We start from the raw sequence: 18,428 nt of genomic DNA on the forward strand, positions 1-18,428 counted from the left end.
ATAACAGAGGAACAGAGAACAACCTCTGATGTGTTGCTTGGCAAGATAATTTCCTGCATGAAACAAATCCAGAGGAGATGAGAGCACAGATTTCAGAACTAGAAAACATGCCATCCAAACCAACGTCAGGATGATGCTGAGACACAAGGTCACACGCTTTCTCTCTTTGGGACTCCCTGCACACTGCTGCTCTGACTGCTCTCTCTGTAATGCACTCACTCCCGTTCAGAGCAGATTTTGGCCCTTGGGTGGGTCTGCAGACATCCTGCATCTGTCAGTAAGAAAGTGCTCCCCAGCTCCCCCCCAGCACAGCCGGATCCTGAACCTCGTGTACCAACAACAGTTCAGCCACAGCAGACTCACTGCCCCCGGTGCTCGGGAGATGTTTTCACTTACCCGAGTTTCCTTCGCTTCCTCATTGCCATCAACGTCGTCGTCATCCTAGGATGGAAAGTGAACACTACCATGAGGCAGCCTGGGAAACAGCTGTGTTATTTTCTTTCGTATTTTGTTTAAATATCATAGCAAGATAAGGTATTGCTTAGGATTTGACTTTAAAGCTTCTACCACTTCTACCAGAAGAAGGGCCCGTGGAGCTGCTTGTGGCTGATCATCAGGTAATGTAAGGTACCCTAATGCCCATCTAGAGGACCTTAGCAGTGGAGAGAGCACTGCTCTCAGGACTGCTACAGTGATGTGAGTGCTCCTGAAGATTTGGTAAAAAAGATAAAACGCCAGAATCATTTGAGAAGAATGAAAAGGGAGCGTTTCCAATGGCCTTCACAGAGATTCTGATGTTCCAGTACGGTCCTGTTTGAGCTGTTTGTGACTCCAAACACTCAGCATATCTGTGGCTGCCACTAGGAAGACTGCTGCTTTCTCACAGAGCCAGTCTGAAAGAGGACTAGGACAGGGAAGGACTGATGGGAAAAAACTGACCTGGAAAAAAAAATCCTGAGCTTGGGACTAGAAGGAAATTCACCCAGAATATTAGAAAACAAGTTTCACTTCTCTAAGGAACCCAAACTCACATCTTTTGTTGAGAAAATGATGCCGGTGCCTCTCCGCCGCTCTTTTGGCCGCCGTCTCTCTCGGATTGACTGTTTGTTTGGAGATCTGTCGTCTAGGTCTGGGTCTTCGCACTCTAGCCAAGCAAAGAAAGACTGCTTTGGTTTCAGTGACGTACACCTGCACTTCTGCTAAGGCACTGTGCATCTTCTCAAGCTGATCAAGGTCGTTTTGGCCTCTGCTACACTACAGAGAAGTGAGTAAAGCAAATAAAGTGGAACCTCAGCGCCGCACTGCACCTGGCCACTCACGTTCCTTTATCCAAGAGCAAACAGATCACACTGTCAGCTCTCACCAGATCACCACAGCACATTTCTGTTCTCAGGACAAACCACAGGAGTGGAGTCAGTACCCTGGCTCTACAATCTAAATACTACATAGACTCACGTTACTCAAAATGAAAGCTCTTTTATCCTCTTCTACAAGCAGTAGGCTCTGCCCTACATTAACACACAACGTCTGTTTGTTGAGATGGCAGCCCAACACTGTGCCCATCTGAACAAGGAAACTTATTTTCTGTCCATGACAACCCCTGAGCTTTGGATTATTTTCCTTCTGCTCAGTACATACCATTTTTCTCCATCTCTGTGGCTGCACCTCGGAAGTCTGCTGGATTCACAGAGTCCAGACCCAGATACTTATTTGTTCGAGTCAGGTAAGAACTTGTATAAAGGAGAGGAGCTGACGTGGAAGGAGATACAGGTGTTGTAGGTTTGTCTGCCTGCACGGGGCACCTTAACCGCCGATAGACAGTCTACAAACAAACAGATGTGACAACAAGTCAGCACAACAGAGGGGAAACACAAGCCTGGGACTTCACGCAGCTGAGCAATCACTGAGCGTAATATTTCCTTCACTGCTGAAAGCCATCACCACTGCCCACCAGATCAGGCACCAACTGGAACACTGAGAGCACTGTGCAGCTACAGACATACACACTGTAAAGTCCCATGGCTGGGAAGCCTAGGGTCACTGCCTTTGCCCCCACTGCCAATATCACAACAAATGAGTGATCTCAGAAACAAATGATTTTGAGGGTAAAAGAACAGGAGCAGTGGAAGGGGGAGAGAACTGGGCGACCTAGCTTTCCATTGCATGCAGAACATCTGTGCTGTGATGCAAGCAGAAACTGTGCAGACTGGACTGAGCCTAAGCACGGATCCAGGCAACATTTCTATCGCTCCACTTTTATGATTTACAGTTTTGCTTTCTGGTTTAAGAAACAGAGGAATGCAATTGTCAGCGGAGAGCAAAGGAACACCTAACTTCCATACATACAACCCTTCCGAGGGAAGGACAATCCTCAGTACTCTTCCCAGCACATCTGCCCCACTTAAAACAAACAGGGAACCCCAGAAGAAGCTCTCTCAGCCTGAATGGCTCAACAACTCAAGCAGCAGGAGGCACGGCAGGAGGATCACCTCCTCGTCTGTGCTTCTGCTCCACTGTGAGCGGCTCTCCTGCCTCTCGCTGCCGTCCTCGGCGGGCTCAGTGCTCTCAGCCTTCTCACTCTGCTGCTCCTGAGCTTGCCGTTCTGCCCGCGAGCGGCTGAAGGTTCTCTCTGCCTCCTGAAGGTCTGTCAGTGTCACGCCCTGGAGACAAAGAGTGAGGATTTTGTCATTGGTGCCATTAGATTTCAATGTCTTCCAGCTCACGCGGAAATTCAAGGTGCCCAGAGGGCTTCTGCCCCGCAGACCCAACGCTTGTGGGCCTCAGCGTTACACCAACACAAAGAAAGGCGTTTTGATGCCTTTCACACGTTTCTCAGTGTGCACAGAGTCAGAGCTACACAAGGATTCACTATGCAGCTACAAACTGAAAGGCAGCTGTAGAAATAAGAGCTCAGTAATCCCACCCGCGAGCACTCGGAGCAGCGCTCCGTAACAGTTCATCGTGTGCACTTCTAGCAGAACAACTCCACTGCTGCCTGGGCAGACAAAGCCCTCATGCTAAGCAGTGATCACAGCAGATCAGCCCTGCTCCTTGACACAGCCCCGGAGATGTACCTGTGTGGACCTGCGTGTCTGCCGGGCCTGCCTGGATCGCGCCTTCCTCAGTGACTCCGCTTCCTCGTCCCGCACCGGGGTCAGGTAGGACCTGGAGGGGAAGAAGGAAACAAACACAAAAGGCAAAAGTGGTTATAACAAAAATAAAACCACGTGCTCTGCCCTCCTGACTCAGTGAGCTCCAGAGCTGAGTTATTACTCTCTATTATTCATATCTACCAACATCATTTTAGCTCCATCTGACTGCTGCTGTCTGCTCCGGGACACCTTTCCTACGAGCAAGGGATGCAGAAATGCACACATTATCTCCTCCCTGCAGCCTCTAAATGAACTCTTTAGCACTGAACAAGCACAGTTAAAAAAGTGCAAGTACACGGTATATTATTTACCCCTATCCATGTCTCACTACACTCATTAGCAAAAGAAAACCAAACACCTCTTGCTCAGATTAAGATCTCAGAAAGAAATCCTGCACTGGCACATTCCTCAGACCCTCCTTCCCATCATTACATTCACGGTCAGATTCCTGCAATCTGCTGCCTTCATCAGTATGAAACCCATCACAGCAGGAACCTGCTGAGCTGCAGGCACTGCACGAAGGGAAAACACAGCAGAAAGAGGGGGGGAAGGAAGGAAAGTGTGCACTGGAGTGAGGCGAGCCCCTCGGACCAGAAAGCACACAGCTGAAAGACACTGTGCCACCACTGGGTTTCATTAAACCCGGGAGATCCCAGAATTATTCACAGGAAAATATCTGAGCTGAACTCTGTGCAGGAATTTACCGAGGAGGAACTTAAGGGGAATTCAGCAGTGCTGCAGCAGAGCACCGTGGTGAGGCTCATTTCCATACTGGTGGATTGGCTTCCATCTTAGGAAAGATTAATTAGATTGGATTCTTCAGCCTGGTTAATGGGGAATGATGATTAACGCTGTCTCGCAGCACAAGAACCAGAGTGCCTGAAATGAAATGTTCTTTTGTAGGTCTATCACTGCCACGGGTTAGCAGAGTATCAAAGATGTAGGTAGGTAATTAGCCAAGAAAGGAACAAAGATCTATCGAGGAATACAGTTCATTTGCCCTGGGATTCCCTCCCCTGTCTCCCTGCTGCAGACCACTTTCTTATGCAACATAATGGGCTGAAGAGATTTTTCATCTGATCCAGCAATTTATCAGAAAGATTACTGACTTTGCTGCACTATGGCAAAAACCCAATGAATCCCTGAGGCTGAATCATTCCCAAATCGTCTGCCCCACAGCTTTTATCCCTCTCTTCAGGACCTCGTGCCCAGCACTACACAGAGCTCTCATCACAGGTTGCCAGAGGAGCTGTGGGTGCCTCAGCCCCAGAGGTACTCAGGGCCACGCTGGACGGGGCCCTGCGCAGCGTGACCCGGTGCATGGCAGGGGTTGGAGTCGAGGGCGTTTCAGGTCCCTCCCAACTAAGTCACCCCTGGTCAGCTTACAGGGCTTCCTCTGGCTGCATGGGAGAGCATCCTTCTGCACGTCATGTGTCAGAGCGGGAGCTGGAAGAAACCAAGCCAACACAACCACAGTGTCGAAGAGTCGGGCCCTGAACTGCCCCCACGGACTTCCAAAGAGGAGGAGGAGGATGAAGGCTCGGCTGACCTGCAGGAGACGAGCCGTGCCCTGGGAGCAGGCTACGATGGAGATGTCTACAGCTGGGCTGCCCACACAGAGCCGCACTTCCCGGGTGCAATTCATCACCTTCAGCAAGAGCCTCCAGCACAGATCATGTGAATGCATTGCAGAGGAGCTCATTTCTTCCCATTGATTATCCGGACAGAAACGCTGGCTGTGATGGATGCTCCAACACTGGAAGTGCCTAAAATTCAGAGCGATGACTGCCTCCTAAGAATTTGCAGCTTCGTGAACAAAAACCTGCTGTTTGATGTGCAAAAGCCGTGCAGCTCCTCATTTTGTAGACAACTAGTTCTCTTTGCTCCCCTTTACGCTGTGCAAATGGGCTGCCCAGGTAATGGTACATTAAGGAAACAATAAGTGCTTTCTGCAGCTTTTGACACAAGTAGGATAGCGGCTCTTCGCAGAGCATCCAGAAGCAATCAGCTACCTACAGGAAGAGTGCATTTGTAAAATATACTGCAAGCTGAGCTCAGAGCTGTAGGAAAAAAATATATATCCTAAAACACGCACATCAAGTCACCGTGCAGATAAGCAGGCAGCTCACTGCAATGGCTTTGCATTGGTGGAGCTCAGCTCTCATGCTTTGGAGGACCACAGGATTCAGCAGTGAGAGCACAGGAGCTACATGCATGCAGGGAGGAACCAGAGGAAGGATGCGTGACCCTCTGCCTGGAGGAGGGCCCGAAGCACAGATGCGGTGCTGGGGAACGCTGGGCTTGCTCAGGAACGCTGCTGCTACGAATGGGCAGTGTGAGATTCCCGCACTTAACGCAGCTCAGATACAGCATGTGTGAGCACAGCAAGAGGAATGACATCCTGTGTCCTGGCCCTGCTTCCCCCCACACCTCTCCCTCTGCTCTTGCGGAATTTATTGAGGAATAGGAGTATTTTAAAGCATCGTTAACAACTCTGCATCCAACCTGCACCGGCGACTTAACATTCAGAGGAGCACTCTGCCAGGCAGCACGGCACAGCCGGGCCGCAGCTCTATTGATTGCTGACTTCAGGTTTCCATTTACACAACTCCCCACTGCTCGGAGCTCACCCAAGGCCATTTTACAAGTATGAGGTAAACGAATTTTCTGATACAAATCAGCAGAGCCACCGCACAGTGACATTGCTGCTTTCACCGAGGAAGCAGCCACGGCTTTGCTGCTTTCCTTCCCTGGCTATGAAAGGTGGCTGTGCTGCTCACGGCTCGGATGCAAGCAGCAGACACCACAGCTGCAGGAGTGACTGAAGGGAGACAGCACGCCGGGGTGCAGCCACGCAGCAGGGCTGGGCAAAGCAATGGGATGCTCTCCAAGGCAGAAAACTGCAGATCACAGCAAGCTGCAGGGGACAGGCAGGCAAAAGTGGGCTGCAAACGATCCCAGAGATTTTGATTTTCAAGACGTATGCTGCTCAATAAAGTGCAGTATTTGTGGCACCCTATTACCTCTAGGAAATGTATGGTCTGTGCAGATCTTTAAGGAAACAACCCTATGTGGTGTGCTTCCTTGCAAGAATACACCAATCTGCACCGTTAATTCTTTTAATTGGGGCACTATGACACAAACACAGAACCCAACTGCTCCCACCAGCTCAAGTAGCAGCAGTGAAACACAAATAGAAAGGGAGAGGCCAAGTAGGGCAAATGACAGCCTGGATATCCAAGCAGACAAACCAAGGATGCAGCACCAAGTCTGTGCGAGGGAACCTGTGCTGGAAGAAGAGCAGACACCACGGAGGGACAACTCTGCCAAGGGTGAATGGTGCAGAGTAAAGTGCCATAACGGACACACAGATAAGTGATAGTGACCCTCTGATTCCTCAGTTCAAATCCTCCTTCCAGTTTCAGAGTGAGCCCGACCTGCACTCCCCAGACTCCATGCCAGAGGCTATAGTGGCTGTGCTCTCAGAAACCAGGACAAGGCTCGTGGATGACATGGGTGAGGGCAGCCAGGCTCAGGCTGGGCAATTCAGCCTACAGACACGTCTGGAATAGCCAAAAAATCCAAAACACTGCAGGCATTTCAAATTCCCTTCGCACTCGGATCCGTCTGCCCAGATGTATAGCAAACAAAGGGCGGAAGAACAGCACAGAGAAAATCTGAAGCACAGATACAGTTCCTCTGAAATTGACTGGAAAAGTACAGCATCCCAGCAATGCAATCCTACAAGCTGGAAACCTGCCATCAGCAGAGGAGCTATCCATAAGCTGGGGAGAGAAGAGCAGCTTTCATAGGAAACAATGCTGACAGCAGTTCCAAAGCACAACTCCCTACGTTCAGTATTAAAGCAGCAAATCAATCACTGGGAGTTACACCAGGACAGTTGAAGCACCTCTCCTGCACCCACATCCAAGAGCAGGTTTCTCCTCCTCACTGCTGATCCCCGTGCTAACACGTTGTGTGAATCAGCCCACAGCAAAGGGAAACTTATGGCAGGAGCTGCCACAAAAGTTGTCTGACTGTAACACAGTGAGAGCATCCAGCAGGCAGGACAGGAGGACACATCCCACTGCAAACACTGGAACCGGACAGAGGGGAGACAGCCAGACAAGGCTGAGGTATTTAACGAGTGGAGGACAAAAGGATAAGGAGATCTGAGGACCTAAAAACGCTCTGCAGCTGGCCTGAGAAGACTCCTCAGAGCATTTCCCATTTCCAGGCCTCTGCTCTGCTCTCCCACGCTGCTCCTGGCTGTTGAGAGCTGTCACTGTGCTCCAATCCGGACTGCGAACTCTCAGCTCATGGAATTCTGAAGGCCTGACTTTCAATCACCCCTTTGCAGTTCGATTTGCAGGTTAACAAGCACGAGATGAAATCCTCTATCTGCGAGAGCGTCGCTTTGCACTGTGCATCCAGGTGCTGATCCGAGAGATTGGGAGCCTGGTGATGTCTGTCACTTGTTAATCACAACAATCCCCCTTCATCCCTCCTCCGAACTCCGCTCTGATGCGATGTTCCCGTGGTTTGAGGTTACACGTATGGCAGCTGATGCTCCAGGAGCACTCCCATTCTGCCTGTGCTCACCTGGAGCAGGTTTGCTGGTGCTCTGAATCTAGATCCATAGAGATATTTAAGGGATACATTTCTCCTCTTTCTGAAACAGCAACGAATAATCCAGGATTATTTTTTTCTGCAAGACAAAAGCAGAGTGCTGCCAGCATGGTGCAAGCCAGCAAGATGTTCTCCCTGCTGAGCTTCCCTTCAGTTCCTAAATGCAATTAGCTGCAATCTTGCAAGCGCAAACCTTCCAGGCTGGACCACCTGGAACTGCTTTGTGTTCAGCACACACCGAGCAGCGTAACACTGCATCACAGAACAGCCAACGTGAACCTTCACACGAAACAGAGAGGGACGAAACTCCATCTCCTGCAGCTGATGAGCAGCCAGGTGAAGGCACAGGTCCTCACCTCCCTCGGTACTGCTCTCTTGTTCTGAAAAGTCAAACAGTGGAACGTGACATTTTAACCAACCCCGAGCAGCCCTACTACAGCCATCCCAGAAGCTGGTTTCCACGCTGAGACACGGCAGGACACTCCTGACCCAAACACACTCCACACAAATCTGAATAGGTGGGAAACTGCTTCCACAGCCAGCCAACCCACAGAACTCAGTGGCCACGAGGAGCACTCAGCTGAGCTGCAGACACCATCTGACTGCCTTCGGCTGCCACCCCGTGGAAGGAGGCCGGGAGCTGCTGCCTGCGGAGGAGCAGGGGATACACACACAGGCACGAATCAGCCCCGGCTCAATTACTGAAAACATCACCCAGTGTTAATAATGTATAACAGATTCCCATTTCCCACTGAGCTAAGGTTGCGATTTCTCCGCGTGCGCCAGAGGCTCTGGTTCAATTTCATGACTCCGCTGTTCTCAGGAACAGAAGATTTATTAAGTTGGCTCAGAAACTTTTCCCGTAGCAGTGGGGTCACTGCTCAGCTTCGCCTGCTCCTCCGCCGTTAGCATCCACGGGTCGGTGCTGTGGAGCAAAGATTCGGGCAGAACAGCTGAGCTGGTGCTAAAAACCCTCAGCTGTACCCACACAGCACCTCCACGAACGCTTCAGGTCCTCTCCTCGGTTTCATAGCCAGAACCAAATCAGTGAACACCCCGAAGTTCAGGTGACAGTAACAGATGGAGCCGGAGCCCCAGCTGCACAACTCACCCATGAGCAGAGCTCCCATCAGATTCAAGTTACATCTGTGCAGGGTGTCAGTGGTTAGGGTTAGTAAGGAAGGGGGAAATCACACCAACTCTGAGTGCAGAAAGGGATGGGGAAAGGCAGCGTTACCTTCTGCTCGCTCCAGGCTGTCAGGCTGCTGTTACATTGCTTAGCTCAAGTAGTGCCCGCTCTGTTTCCTTGCCCATTCCTGGAGGATGCTGCATATATTCCTGCTTGGAGACAGCAGGCCAACCTCTGCCCTGGGTTCCTCTGCCCAAAGCAAGTGCCAAAATCCCCCCTTCCTTCCCCTGAGCGCAGGATGAGCCGTGGGCAGCTGAGCACACACCTGCTCGCCCGCCCCACAGGAAGGCAGGCTCAGCACTGACCCCCATCCCACACCCCGACCTTTTTCCAAATAAAAATGCAGGCTGATTTCTGATACAGCAGGAGCGGCCTCAACGTTTCCCAACATGGCAAATGCAACGGCTCGAAGAATTCCTGCCCTCCCACGTCATCTGCACCAGCAGCCTCTCAAAAGAAGGACAACTTTATCTGAAAGAGATTAACTGAGAAAGCGTGGCAGATAAAAGCTTTCAACAGCAGGTGCCACATGACTGCTCACTTCTTCACAGGACCTTTTAACTTTTTGCTTTCTGCTGCGTGGCGTGGATGGGAGCTACGGGAGCTTCCCTTCCCGTGTCCCCAGCACATCAGCTCTGCAGATAACTGAGTGCTCAGAGATAAGGATGATGGAGACAAACACTGCTGTCAGAGAACGAGGTGGCAGCAACACAGCACTCACAGCTTTTTCCATCCGTTCCTCTCCAGTGATGTTTAAACAGCTCTTGAATTCGAGTCCCATGGTTTAACTCCTGATGAGAGCAGGATCTCACTGTGCTTTTGTTTTGTGAAATCAGAAGGGTTAACGGATCAGGCATCACTCACCCTGGAGGAGTCATGTTCTGAATTTGGACAGGAATCACGAGGCTAAAGGACTGAAGAACTTGCCAGAATCTGTTCATCTAACAGTGCTGGTGGGGGAGGATTCAGTTATTAATATATTATTAATATACGCTACTATAATTAGCAGCTGGATCCTTAGAATGAAGAATGGATTCCTCTTGGGAACAAAGCAGAAAATAGAAATATTTGCCAGGCACGTTTACCTTGCACATCAGTGAACTTTCCTCTGGAAACATTTCTAGATGAAACCTTAGAGGGCAAGATGGTAAACTGAGCACAGCCCTCAGCCGCTCAGGATCGAGCCCACCTCGCTCTGAGCTCAAGGTGTGTGACAGTCTGCCACAGGGGGCACAAGGCAGAGGCTGCCCCCACCCCGAGCAGCTCGCTGATGGTGAGCACCACCACCCTGCTGGAACCTTTTAAATTAAATTCCTAATTCTGAGCTGAACAGGCAAGGCTTCAACTTTGAGAATTTCCTTTTAAAACAGCCACAGAACCAAGAACAGAGGTGGGACCGTCCCACAGGAGTTTCTGGGGACAGCTGGTCCCTGCACACAGCACGGAGGTGACTCTGGACCCTACCATCTCAGAGGTCTTTTCCAGCCTTGCTGATCCTACGACCCTATGGGCTGTGTGATGCCCCGGGAGCAGCACGGCTGGCTCAGGAGAGGCTGCCATCCCCCAGCCCTGCCCTGCTGAGGTTCACCTCTCGTGACACAAGCTGTGTTTCAGCTTGATGGCACTTTGCACAGTGCAGCCCCAGCACCGCAAGGATGAGATCACAGCCGGACTTCGCAGAGGGGCTGCCAGCACTAGGGGCCGCTGTCCTCTCGTGGAAGGAGATAAGGCAGCAGTGTGCTGCAGGCAGCAGGACCCCCTGAGCCCCCAGCAGCTGCTCACAGCACGCAGGAACCAGAAAGGCATCAGTTCTCACTGGGAAGAACGGGTTGGACGGGAGATGCCCTGTGCACAGCATCCGTACGTCTGTAACTCATGCTCAGACAGGAGCTGCTCAGCGTTCAGCTGGACAAAGGCACACGGAACGTGGGACTGCTCAGCCCCGGCAGGACATCACCAAAACAGCCCAACAACCAACGTGCCCACAGAAAAGAAGAAAGCAGCTGGCTGGCAAAACGATGGCTTGGGGAGGATGGCACGCTTCCAGGCTGCACAGAGGGCACCCAGCTCCAGGCGTGGGCACCCAGCTCCAGGCGTGGGCACCCAGCTCCAGGCGTGGGCACCCAGCCCCAGCAGCTGGCCATGCACACCCAGGCACTGAGGGTGCCTGGCTGGCAGAGGGTGCAAAACAACACAGCAGTGAGCTCTGCTGCTCACTCTTCTCCAGACCTAACAGTCTTCTGCTTTAATCTTTGGCTCCACACGGATAATTTAAGGCTACAAGTTCTGAGACATCCCTGTGATCTAATATTAGACGATAAGCTTGTTTATGTTTTTGTTGCTAAGAGAAAGCTGGAGCTTTGGAAACACTGAGGCAGACCAAATGCTGCTACAACAGCTGCCAGTGGGAACCGAAATCCATGCAGCGCTTCCCTGACAACTGCCTGCCGTTTTCCTTTTCCATTTTGTTTTACTGAACTCGGCCTCCTTCCAAAGTCAGCCCTCCCCACTTTGGTGACCTCTGCCTTTCTCTAACCACACGTCCCCTTGCTCAGCACGTGCCGTCACCCCTCCGCAGATCCTGCTCTGGGAACACACGTGGACATGAGGTTCCCCCCACCCCTGGGCACACTGCAGCACCACTCAGTTTCAAAGCTCCGCTGGAAGGTGGGAGGAACCTTCTGGCTTTTACCTCTGCATCAGCATAGCTCACAAGACATGGTTCACTAAGAAGAACGCAGGAGACAAACAGATCTCCTGTATTATTTATAGGAAGCGATTTGGCAATAAATGCCAATGCGGTAATATTAATAGATGCTCTTTTTGGCATTTGCAAGTACTGACAGTCAGGTTCTGTGTCTGCAGATAGTGCCAGAAGTCAGAGGGGGAAGGGGGGGGGTCTGCAGAGACCACTTCTCCCAGGAAGAATCCAAAGCCTCCGCAGCCTCATTCTGGGTTTGACACAATAGAGATACTGCCATGAGAAGGTCTGAAGTGTGAGCACAATAGCACTCTGTGCTCTTGCACAGTCTCTCTGCACCAGGAGTATCTTTTGGCAGCTCATCTCAATTCAATTGCAAATGCCACCGAGTCAACTGAGCGCCAGCAGAAGCCCAGGAGCAGGCAGAGGCACTGGGAGCAGTGAATGCTGAGTGTCCTTACAGACAACAAATAACTGGGCAGAGCTACTGCAGCATATCATTTCCCTGCATACAGAGTTGATGAATGCAGCTCAGCTTGCAGTGCCCTCCAAGCACTACCTGGGTTAGCTTCGGAAAAAAAACAAAAGCAGAAGGGCCTGGATAACCTTTGAAGTCTGAGTATCTTCCAGACAGCACAGAGCAGCCTTCTTTCTTGGACCTGCAGCAGCTGAAGCAGATCCCTCTGCTGGAGGGGTCCTGTGGCTGACTACACATTGCAAGGCACTTTGGAGCAATACCATTTACTTTATCTGTGCTATCAGAAGGGAAGATCTTGCAAAAGTTCACCTGCTTGCAAGAATCAATAGGATCACTTGATACTCTGTACTTAAATACACAAGGTAAACTCCCTTTGAAAAGAGCATCAGATGATCCAGGCTCATACTTCCTCAGTCTTAAGATCATAATACTTTCAGACTGACAGAAAGCACTGCCAGTGCTGGAACAGCCTCAGCTGCACAGGGCAGACTTCCACCTCTGTGCTGAGGGACACAGCCAGCAGGAAGGAGCAGAAGCTGCTGCAGTGCAGTCTGTCTCACCTGCATCACACACCTCATGCCCCCAGAGCTTTCCCCCACGAGGATGGGGACTTATGCAAGGATGCCTCCATTGGGCACATGGAAACGGAGCAGAGAGGCAGCAGAGGGATGCACCTGGAAGTACCTCAGTGCAACGCTCTTTTCAGGAGGGGATCTGCATTACAGAACCCACTGTGAGCACCGCCTGCTCCTGTACACACAGAGGACTTAGGGACTGAGACGAGCAGCAGAGAAAAAGGCTGTGCCACAGGGAAAGGACAAGCAGAAACATCCCCAGACTCAACACAACCTTCAGGCTTCGGACCGAGCCTCCAGCGGGTCGAGGACGGAGCAGGGACAGCTCTGCCACCCCCACCAGCACCGCCACGTGAGACGTGAGCACAGAGCAACGATTCGCACGGGCACTGCTCACTGACCTTCTGCGCTCCCTGGCCTCCTCAGCCGAGCAGTCCTTTCCTGTGGTTGAGGCACTCCCAATACCGTTAGCAGAGCCGAGCGCAGCACGGTTTGTGATTACACCTAGGGGGGTGCTAGCAGAGAGGCCCTCTGTGTTTTTCTCTACGGCAGAATCAGTTTGTTGCCTGAAAGGGGCTCTGAAATAGAGAAGACATAATGGAAAGCAAAGCAAGTCAACTCAACTGCTAACCGAGAGCACCACCTCAAGGGAGCACCGACAGCTCATCCTCCCTGACCAGGGCTGGTGTTATCAGAAGGAGCTGCATACATTCAAACCAGTCATTAAAAACTCGGAGAAGAACAAGCAGGAAGAACTCAGAGTTAACGACCACATCCCCGACTGCAGCATGTTATTAAAAACGTGACTGGCAAATTGGCAGAGGGAATGAAGTCCACAGCTTGCTGGAGTGGCCCGAGCAGCGCCGTGTCACCGCAGCAGGGCAGGAGGAGGGCAGGGAAGCTGAGCTCACACGTAACCACGCTGCTGCCTCTGCTCAGCGTTTCCCAACTTCCATCCATCATCCAGAACTGAGAACCTCCAACCCAACGCTGACTTTGTGCGGCGTTATCTCAGCTGGGAGCTGTTACCTGGTGTACTGGCGGGCTGATGCAGTGGTGTTCGCACCGAGGGGTGTGGGGCAGGCAGAGGCAGGTTGCCACGGGGTGCTCAGTGAGGTAGATGAACCAATGGCAGTGGGTGAGGTAGCTAGAGATGTATTGCGACTGGCTGAAATGTAGGGACTGCTGAGGTCACTACTTCTACCAAATGAAGCACTGTAAAACATCACAAAATCAGGTCCTTCAGAGCACAGTAAATATTCAACAGAACATCCCCACAGCTGAGCTCTCAGCTGAAAAGGGAGCGAGTATTACATCTTAGCAAAGCATATGCAAGGAGATTACAGCACGCTGGAGTCGCTGCAGATCAGTCACACGCAGCCTGCAGTGGCAGAACGCCTTTCAGGTAAGCCCAGCAGAGAATAACGCGTGGAGGTGGATCAGTGAAGACCAGGGAAGGGAGAAGCACTGCTGTGATGGAAGCAGCACACACACAGAGGTCCTGTGCATGGGGAATGGTGGGAACCATGAGCAGGGACCAGGCTGCTGGGAGCAGGGACGGAGCGAGGGACACCAGCAGGCCTGGCTGCATCGCCTCCCAGTGACATCCAGGTTTAAAAATCTGTTTTCAGTGGCTTAAAGGTATCAGCTCAGGCTCCACTTTTCTCTGGGGCACACACAAGCTCTGCGTCTGGAAAAATCACTACCAAAATTGTCCCAGAATATTCAAGAACAACCAAAGGAAGTACATACTTTGCCATTTTAATGCAAAACTCTCAAAACCATTTCTACTGAAAAGCTCTTAGTGCTCATACCTCAAAGGGCTTTCATATGAGGACGTATCCTTCTGCTTTTTCAGAGGAAAATCTCCTTAAGTGAGATCAGTTGTGTGCCTCTAAGAACAGATGATGAAACGTGGCAAAAAACCCTGCATCACATACACCTCAGCCCCATATCCAGGCTGCTTGTTGATGGCACAGAGCAAACAAGCGTGCACACGTGATCAAGGATCCTGACACACCCAGCAACTGGTATTCCTGCCTGCTACTGGTCAGACTGGGCTGCCTGCAGGATGAATCAAAGGCTGGGAAGGCTTCGACTCACCTCCTGCATCCTAGTGACTCCCATGCAAGCACACATGGAGGAAAGCGGTTGACAAAATTCATCAGGAGTAAAAGCTGACCTAGAGGAAAAGCTGGGACAAAGAACTGCAGGTTTATGGGAAAGTCAGGGTCAATGGGCTGGAACTGGAAGTCAGCACGACAGCAAGAGTCAGAGAGAGCTGCCCGAGGCTGAAATGAAACTTGCAAGGAACAACAGCCAAGGACAGGAGGTCGGAGGAAGGACTCAGTCCAATTCACGTAGGCACTCAAATTTGCAAATTAGCTTTAAGGTGGACAGCCAGTCCAGACAAGCAGCTGGTCCCTAAACAGCCAAAGAGAGACCAGAGCATCCTGGAAGGCCTCCACGGGGAGGAGCATCGTGTTTGGGCTCTTCAGTTGATGGCTGCTTGCCATCTCCAGGTCACAGAGGAACAAGCAAGTTACTGTCACCAGGTAGCAACCTCCACTGGACCCAAACAAAGCTTCCTCCGGAAATCTGGGCCCTGCCCTGAGCACAGGGGAGCAGGAAGTCATTTTGGAAGGAACTGCCTCTCCTGCTGGGCTCTCAGCACCAGAGGAAAAGGCAAAGCCTTGGAGAGGAACAAGAGCAGGGAGCTAATTCTGGCTGGTGTGGGTGTGCAGAGAGAGCAGCCGTGACGTCACAGAGATGAGGGGGAGAATTCAGGTCCTGCTGTACTGAGAGGATGACTGCAGCAGAGCATGCACTGGGGGAAGGAATGAGGAGGAGACTGGAAAGAGCTGGTGTCAGTCCTGGGGAAAGCAGGGCTGGCGTGGCACCATCCTAGGGAACCCAAGGCTGCGGAGCAAAGGAGGTGGCTGCAAAGGAGATGAGAAACCTGGTCGGGAAGGGAGGAAAGGAAAGGGTTACGGAAAAAGACCTGGCAAGTGCTTCAGAAGGGAGAAGGGGTAGTGGCTGAAAATGGGAGATGATAGGATGGAAGGAGCAGGAGGTGCCTGGAGAGCAGAGATGTGAGGGAACTGAGGGGGGAAGGAGGAGTGGAGGAGAAGAGTGCGGTGATGGCACTGAGCCAGCCCTACATCCGTGCACAGGGCTCAGCTCAGAGGGGAAGCTGGTGCTGGGCATCACCCGAGGGGGCTGAGGCACTGCCAGCTCTGCACGAGGCCACCTCCCCTCCCCATCACGTTGCAGCAGTGGCATCACACAGCTTGAGGAAGACTCCCAAGCAGTTTTTCAATTGGTCATGTTTCAAGCAAACAGGACTGGAAAGCTTCAATAAAAAGTTTAGCTAGAAAATCTAGTTATTAACAGCTCATCTGAGAAAGGAGGGTTATGAATTTAGGCTAAGGAAGCCAATAACAGAAATAAAGGCAATGACATGCTGCAATTCAGCCTCTAACAGATCACCATAACAGAACCACCAAGGAATGACCAGCAGAGCAAAAAGCAACGGTTCAAACCTGCAACAAGAGAGACTCCTGGAAACAGCAGCAGCGAGGGGAATTCATCTTAAAAAACCCTTTCCAACCTTAAAGACCTCCACGTACACTAACAGAAAAGGTCTGCACAAAATATATAACTTCATTTTTTTAACATGCTGCCACAGGGCGTTTCAGAGAGCTAAATGGGATTTGCTTAAGGAAGTGGGTCACAGCGGTCACTATGTATTAACAGTGGCCTAAGTATGACCCACACTTTGCAGCAGACAACCCATCAGCAACGTGCAAGCATGCCACGATCACTTTAATTCTCCCTCTTCCAAAATGAGCTTTCATCCTCCAGAATTGTTCTCCAAACACTACTCCCACTCCAGTGACAAAGGGCTTATCCTTCACAGTTCCGATTCTCATCTCAGAGGTGATGTAAAAGGGAGGAGAAATCAGTACCATTGTGTTTCATTTCTCTGTGCCCCTCCTCAGAAACCCATCAGGACAGAGGGCAAACTGATCAGTTTTACTGTTTGTAAAGTCACACAAGTGCTGCTGTCTGTACAGAAGTGCACGTATCCCCACCCGTCATTCCTCAGCTGGAAAAGCTGTTCTCTGTAATTGCTCATACTCCAAAACTCTCCTACAGAAGGCCAGAACTCAGCCCTTGTGACAAGATGCTTTTCTTAGCAAAGCATCACCTCCAGCCAAGGTCTTCGCTGGTCTCTGTGCAGTTTAACCAAGGAAATACAGTACAAGTGTGTGAACATAATGCTAAATCTGATTCCGGATTAGGTGAGACAAACAGGCAATGCTTGGGAAGTTTCAACAGAGCCATTTCAGTGATGTTACCCACTGGGCTGACTCAGAGCAGGGAGCAGCAAGGCATGCCAGCTGCAGGAGGCCAAAGTTTTCCGATGCAATCAGCTGCTGCTTGCTGGAGCACCTTCAGAGAGCCAGGCTACGGAGGCTGAGCTGTCATCGTGTCCCAGGATAGATGTGAAGTCACTGGAACGGATCAGCAGATCAGGAAAAGTCTGCTGCCCAAAGTGGCTGTTTCACCTTTTGTGGAAGTGGGTCTCTGTGCACTCAGCAATTGGACAGACTATCCCAGAGCAGGACTTACCTCTAGCAGCACGAGTAACAGAACACAAAATATGTGCCTCTTCCCGAACCTCAAGCTACTGCTCCATCGTTGGGACAGCTGTTTAGCTCAGGGTTTAGAGTTCTGTGAAACACAATCTAAAAATCTTGAAACGTTTCTGCTCTTCTCCTTAAGCACAAATGGCATTGCAGCGTGGCACACTGATATGTGCTGATTTGCTGGTTTCCAGCAGCAGCTAAAATAGAGGTGATGTGATGGAGCAGGACTTGCACAGAGGGCTGATTTTGTGTGGACAAAAGCTCAGAAGTGCATTATTTGCCCCATCAGAGGGCACCATTCATTGATCTCAGAGGACCACAACCTGGTGCCCCAGGAAAACTGAGCCTCCACCTCCCAGAGGGATAAAAAGACACTGACAGTTATGGAAGCTACGTACAGGACACTTCTCTGATTCTGCTGGGCTGTCTACCAGCAATCAGAAGTCACCTCTACAATTTCACATACTGTGCAAACTGTGTCCTTTACTGCCACAAGGAAACAGTTGGAGGCATCAGTCGTGCTCTTTAACAAGTATCCTACATCACTCATTAAAACTGCCACTTCTCTGATAATATTCACACCATCAGCACGCCCTAATGTAAACCAAAACCAGCACTAAGCTACAGCTTACCTGCTCACAGCTGCGTGAGCACTGAGCTCAGAGTGCAGTTACAGAACTGGCAGCCCAGGGACAGGAGAAGCAGGCGTACCTTTTCAAGTATGTAGACACGTAGGTAGGAGGGGCACCGGAATGGGGAGCTTCATTTCCCTTTGGTTCATCCCTCCACGGCTGCCGGGTGTAGGAGCCACTCCTCACGATGTTGACAGCTGACTCTCTGATGCAGGAGAGAGCACAAGGTTTGTTTTGAACACCCCCCCCAGACTCTGCTTCTGGATCCTTGTCCAGCCCCCCCCCCCAGCACAAATCCTCCCCTCACACCTACCTACGTGCATCATTGCTTACAGGTGCCACTCCTACTGGCCTTCACATCAGCTCCTGTGATATCAGCTGTATTATTTAAGAATCAGAAGATGATGTGATATTTGGCAT

At 51.1% G+C, this 18,428-nt stretch overlaps 1 protein-coding gene across 7 annotated transcripts in view; it reads right to left on the reverse strand.

Moving 5' to 3' along the window:
• Positions 1 to 18,428, reverse strand: part of PPP1R12B (protein phosphatase 1 regulatory subunit 12B) — a 115,875-nt gene that overhangs the window by 69,529 nt on the left and 27,918 nt on the right. For 5 of the 7 annotated variants that reach the window (XR_010622878.1, XM_065747463.1, XM_065747462.1 and 2 more), the window contains exons 12-19: positions 18,088 to 18,213; positions 13,754 to 13,939; positions 13,126 to 13,302; positions 3,075 to 3,165; positions 2,490 to 2,660; positions 1,639 to 1,822; positions 1,032 to 1,144; positions 397 to 441 (exon numbers count right to left, since the gene is read on the reverse strand). Coding sequence is in view for 6 of the 7 variants with exons in the window: in XM_065747463.1 (XP_065603535.1) it covers positions 397 to 441; positions 1,032 to 1,144; positions 1,639 to 1,822; positions 2,490 to 2,660; positions 3,075 to 3,165; positions 13,126 to 13,302; positions 13,754 to 13,939; positions 18,088 to 18,213 (1,093 nt within the window). In the remaining variant the exon portion in view is untranslated. The remainder of the gene's footprint in view (positions 1 to 396; positions 442 to 1,031; positions 1,145 to 1,638; positions 1,823 to 2,489; positions 2,661 to 3,074; positions 3,166 to 13,125; positions 13,303 to 13,753; positions 13,940 to 18,087; positions 18,214 to 18,428) is intronic. The other 2 variants (XM_065747466.1, XM_065747467.1) reach the window with 2 other exon arrangements.

This window comes from Cyrtonyx montezumae, unplaced genomic scaffold (assembly GCF_038088225.1).
Source record: "Cyrtonyx montezumae isolate F1298 unplaced genomic scaffold, pur_monq_1.0 scaffold_45, whole genome shotgun sequence".
Classification (NCBI taxonomy): Eukaryota; Metazoa; Chordata; class Aves; order Galliformes; family Odontophoridae; genus Cyrtonyx; species Cyrtonyx montezumae.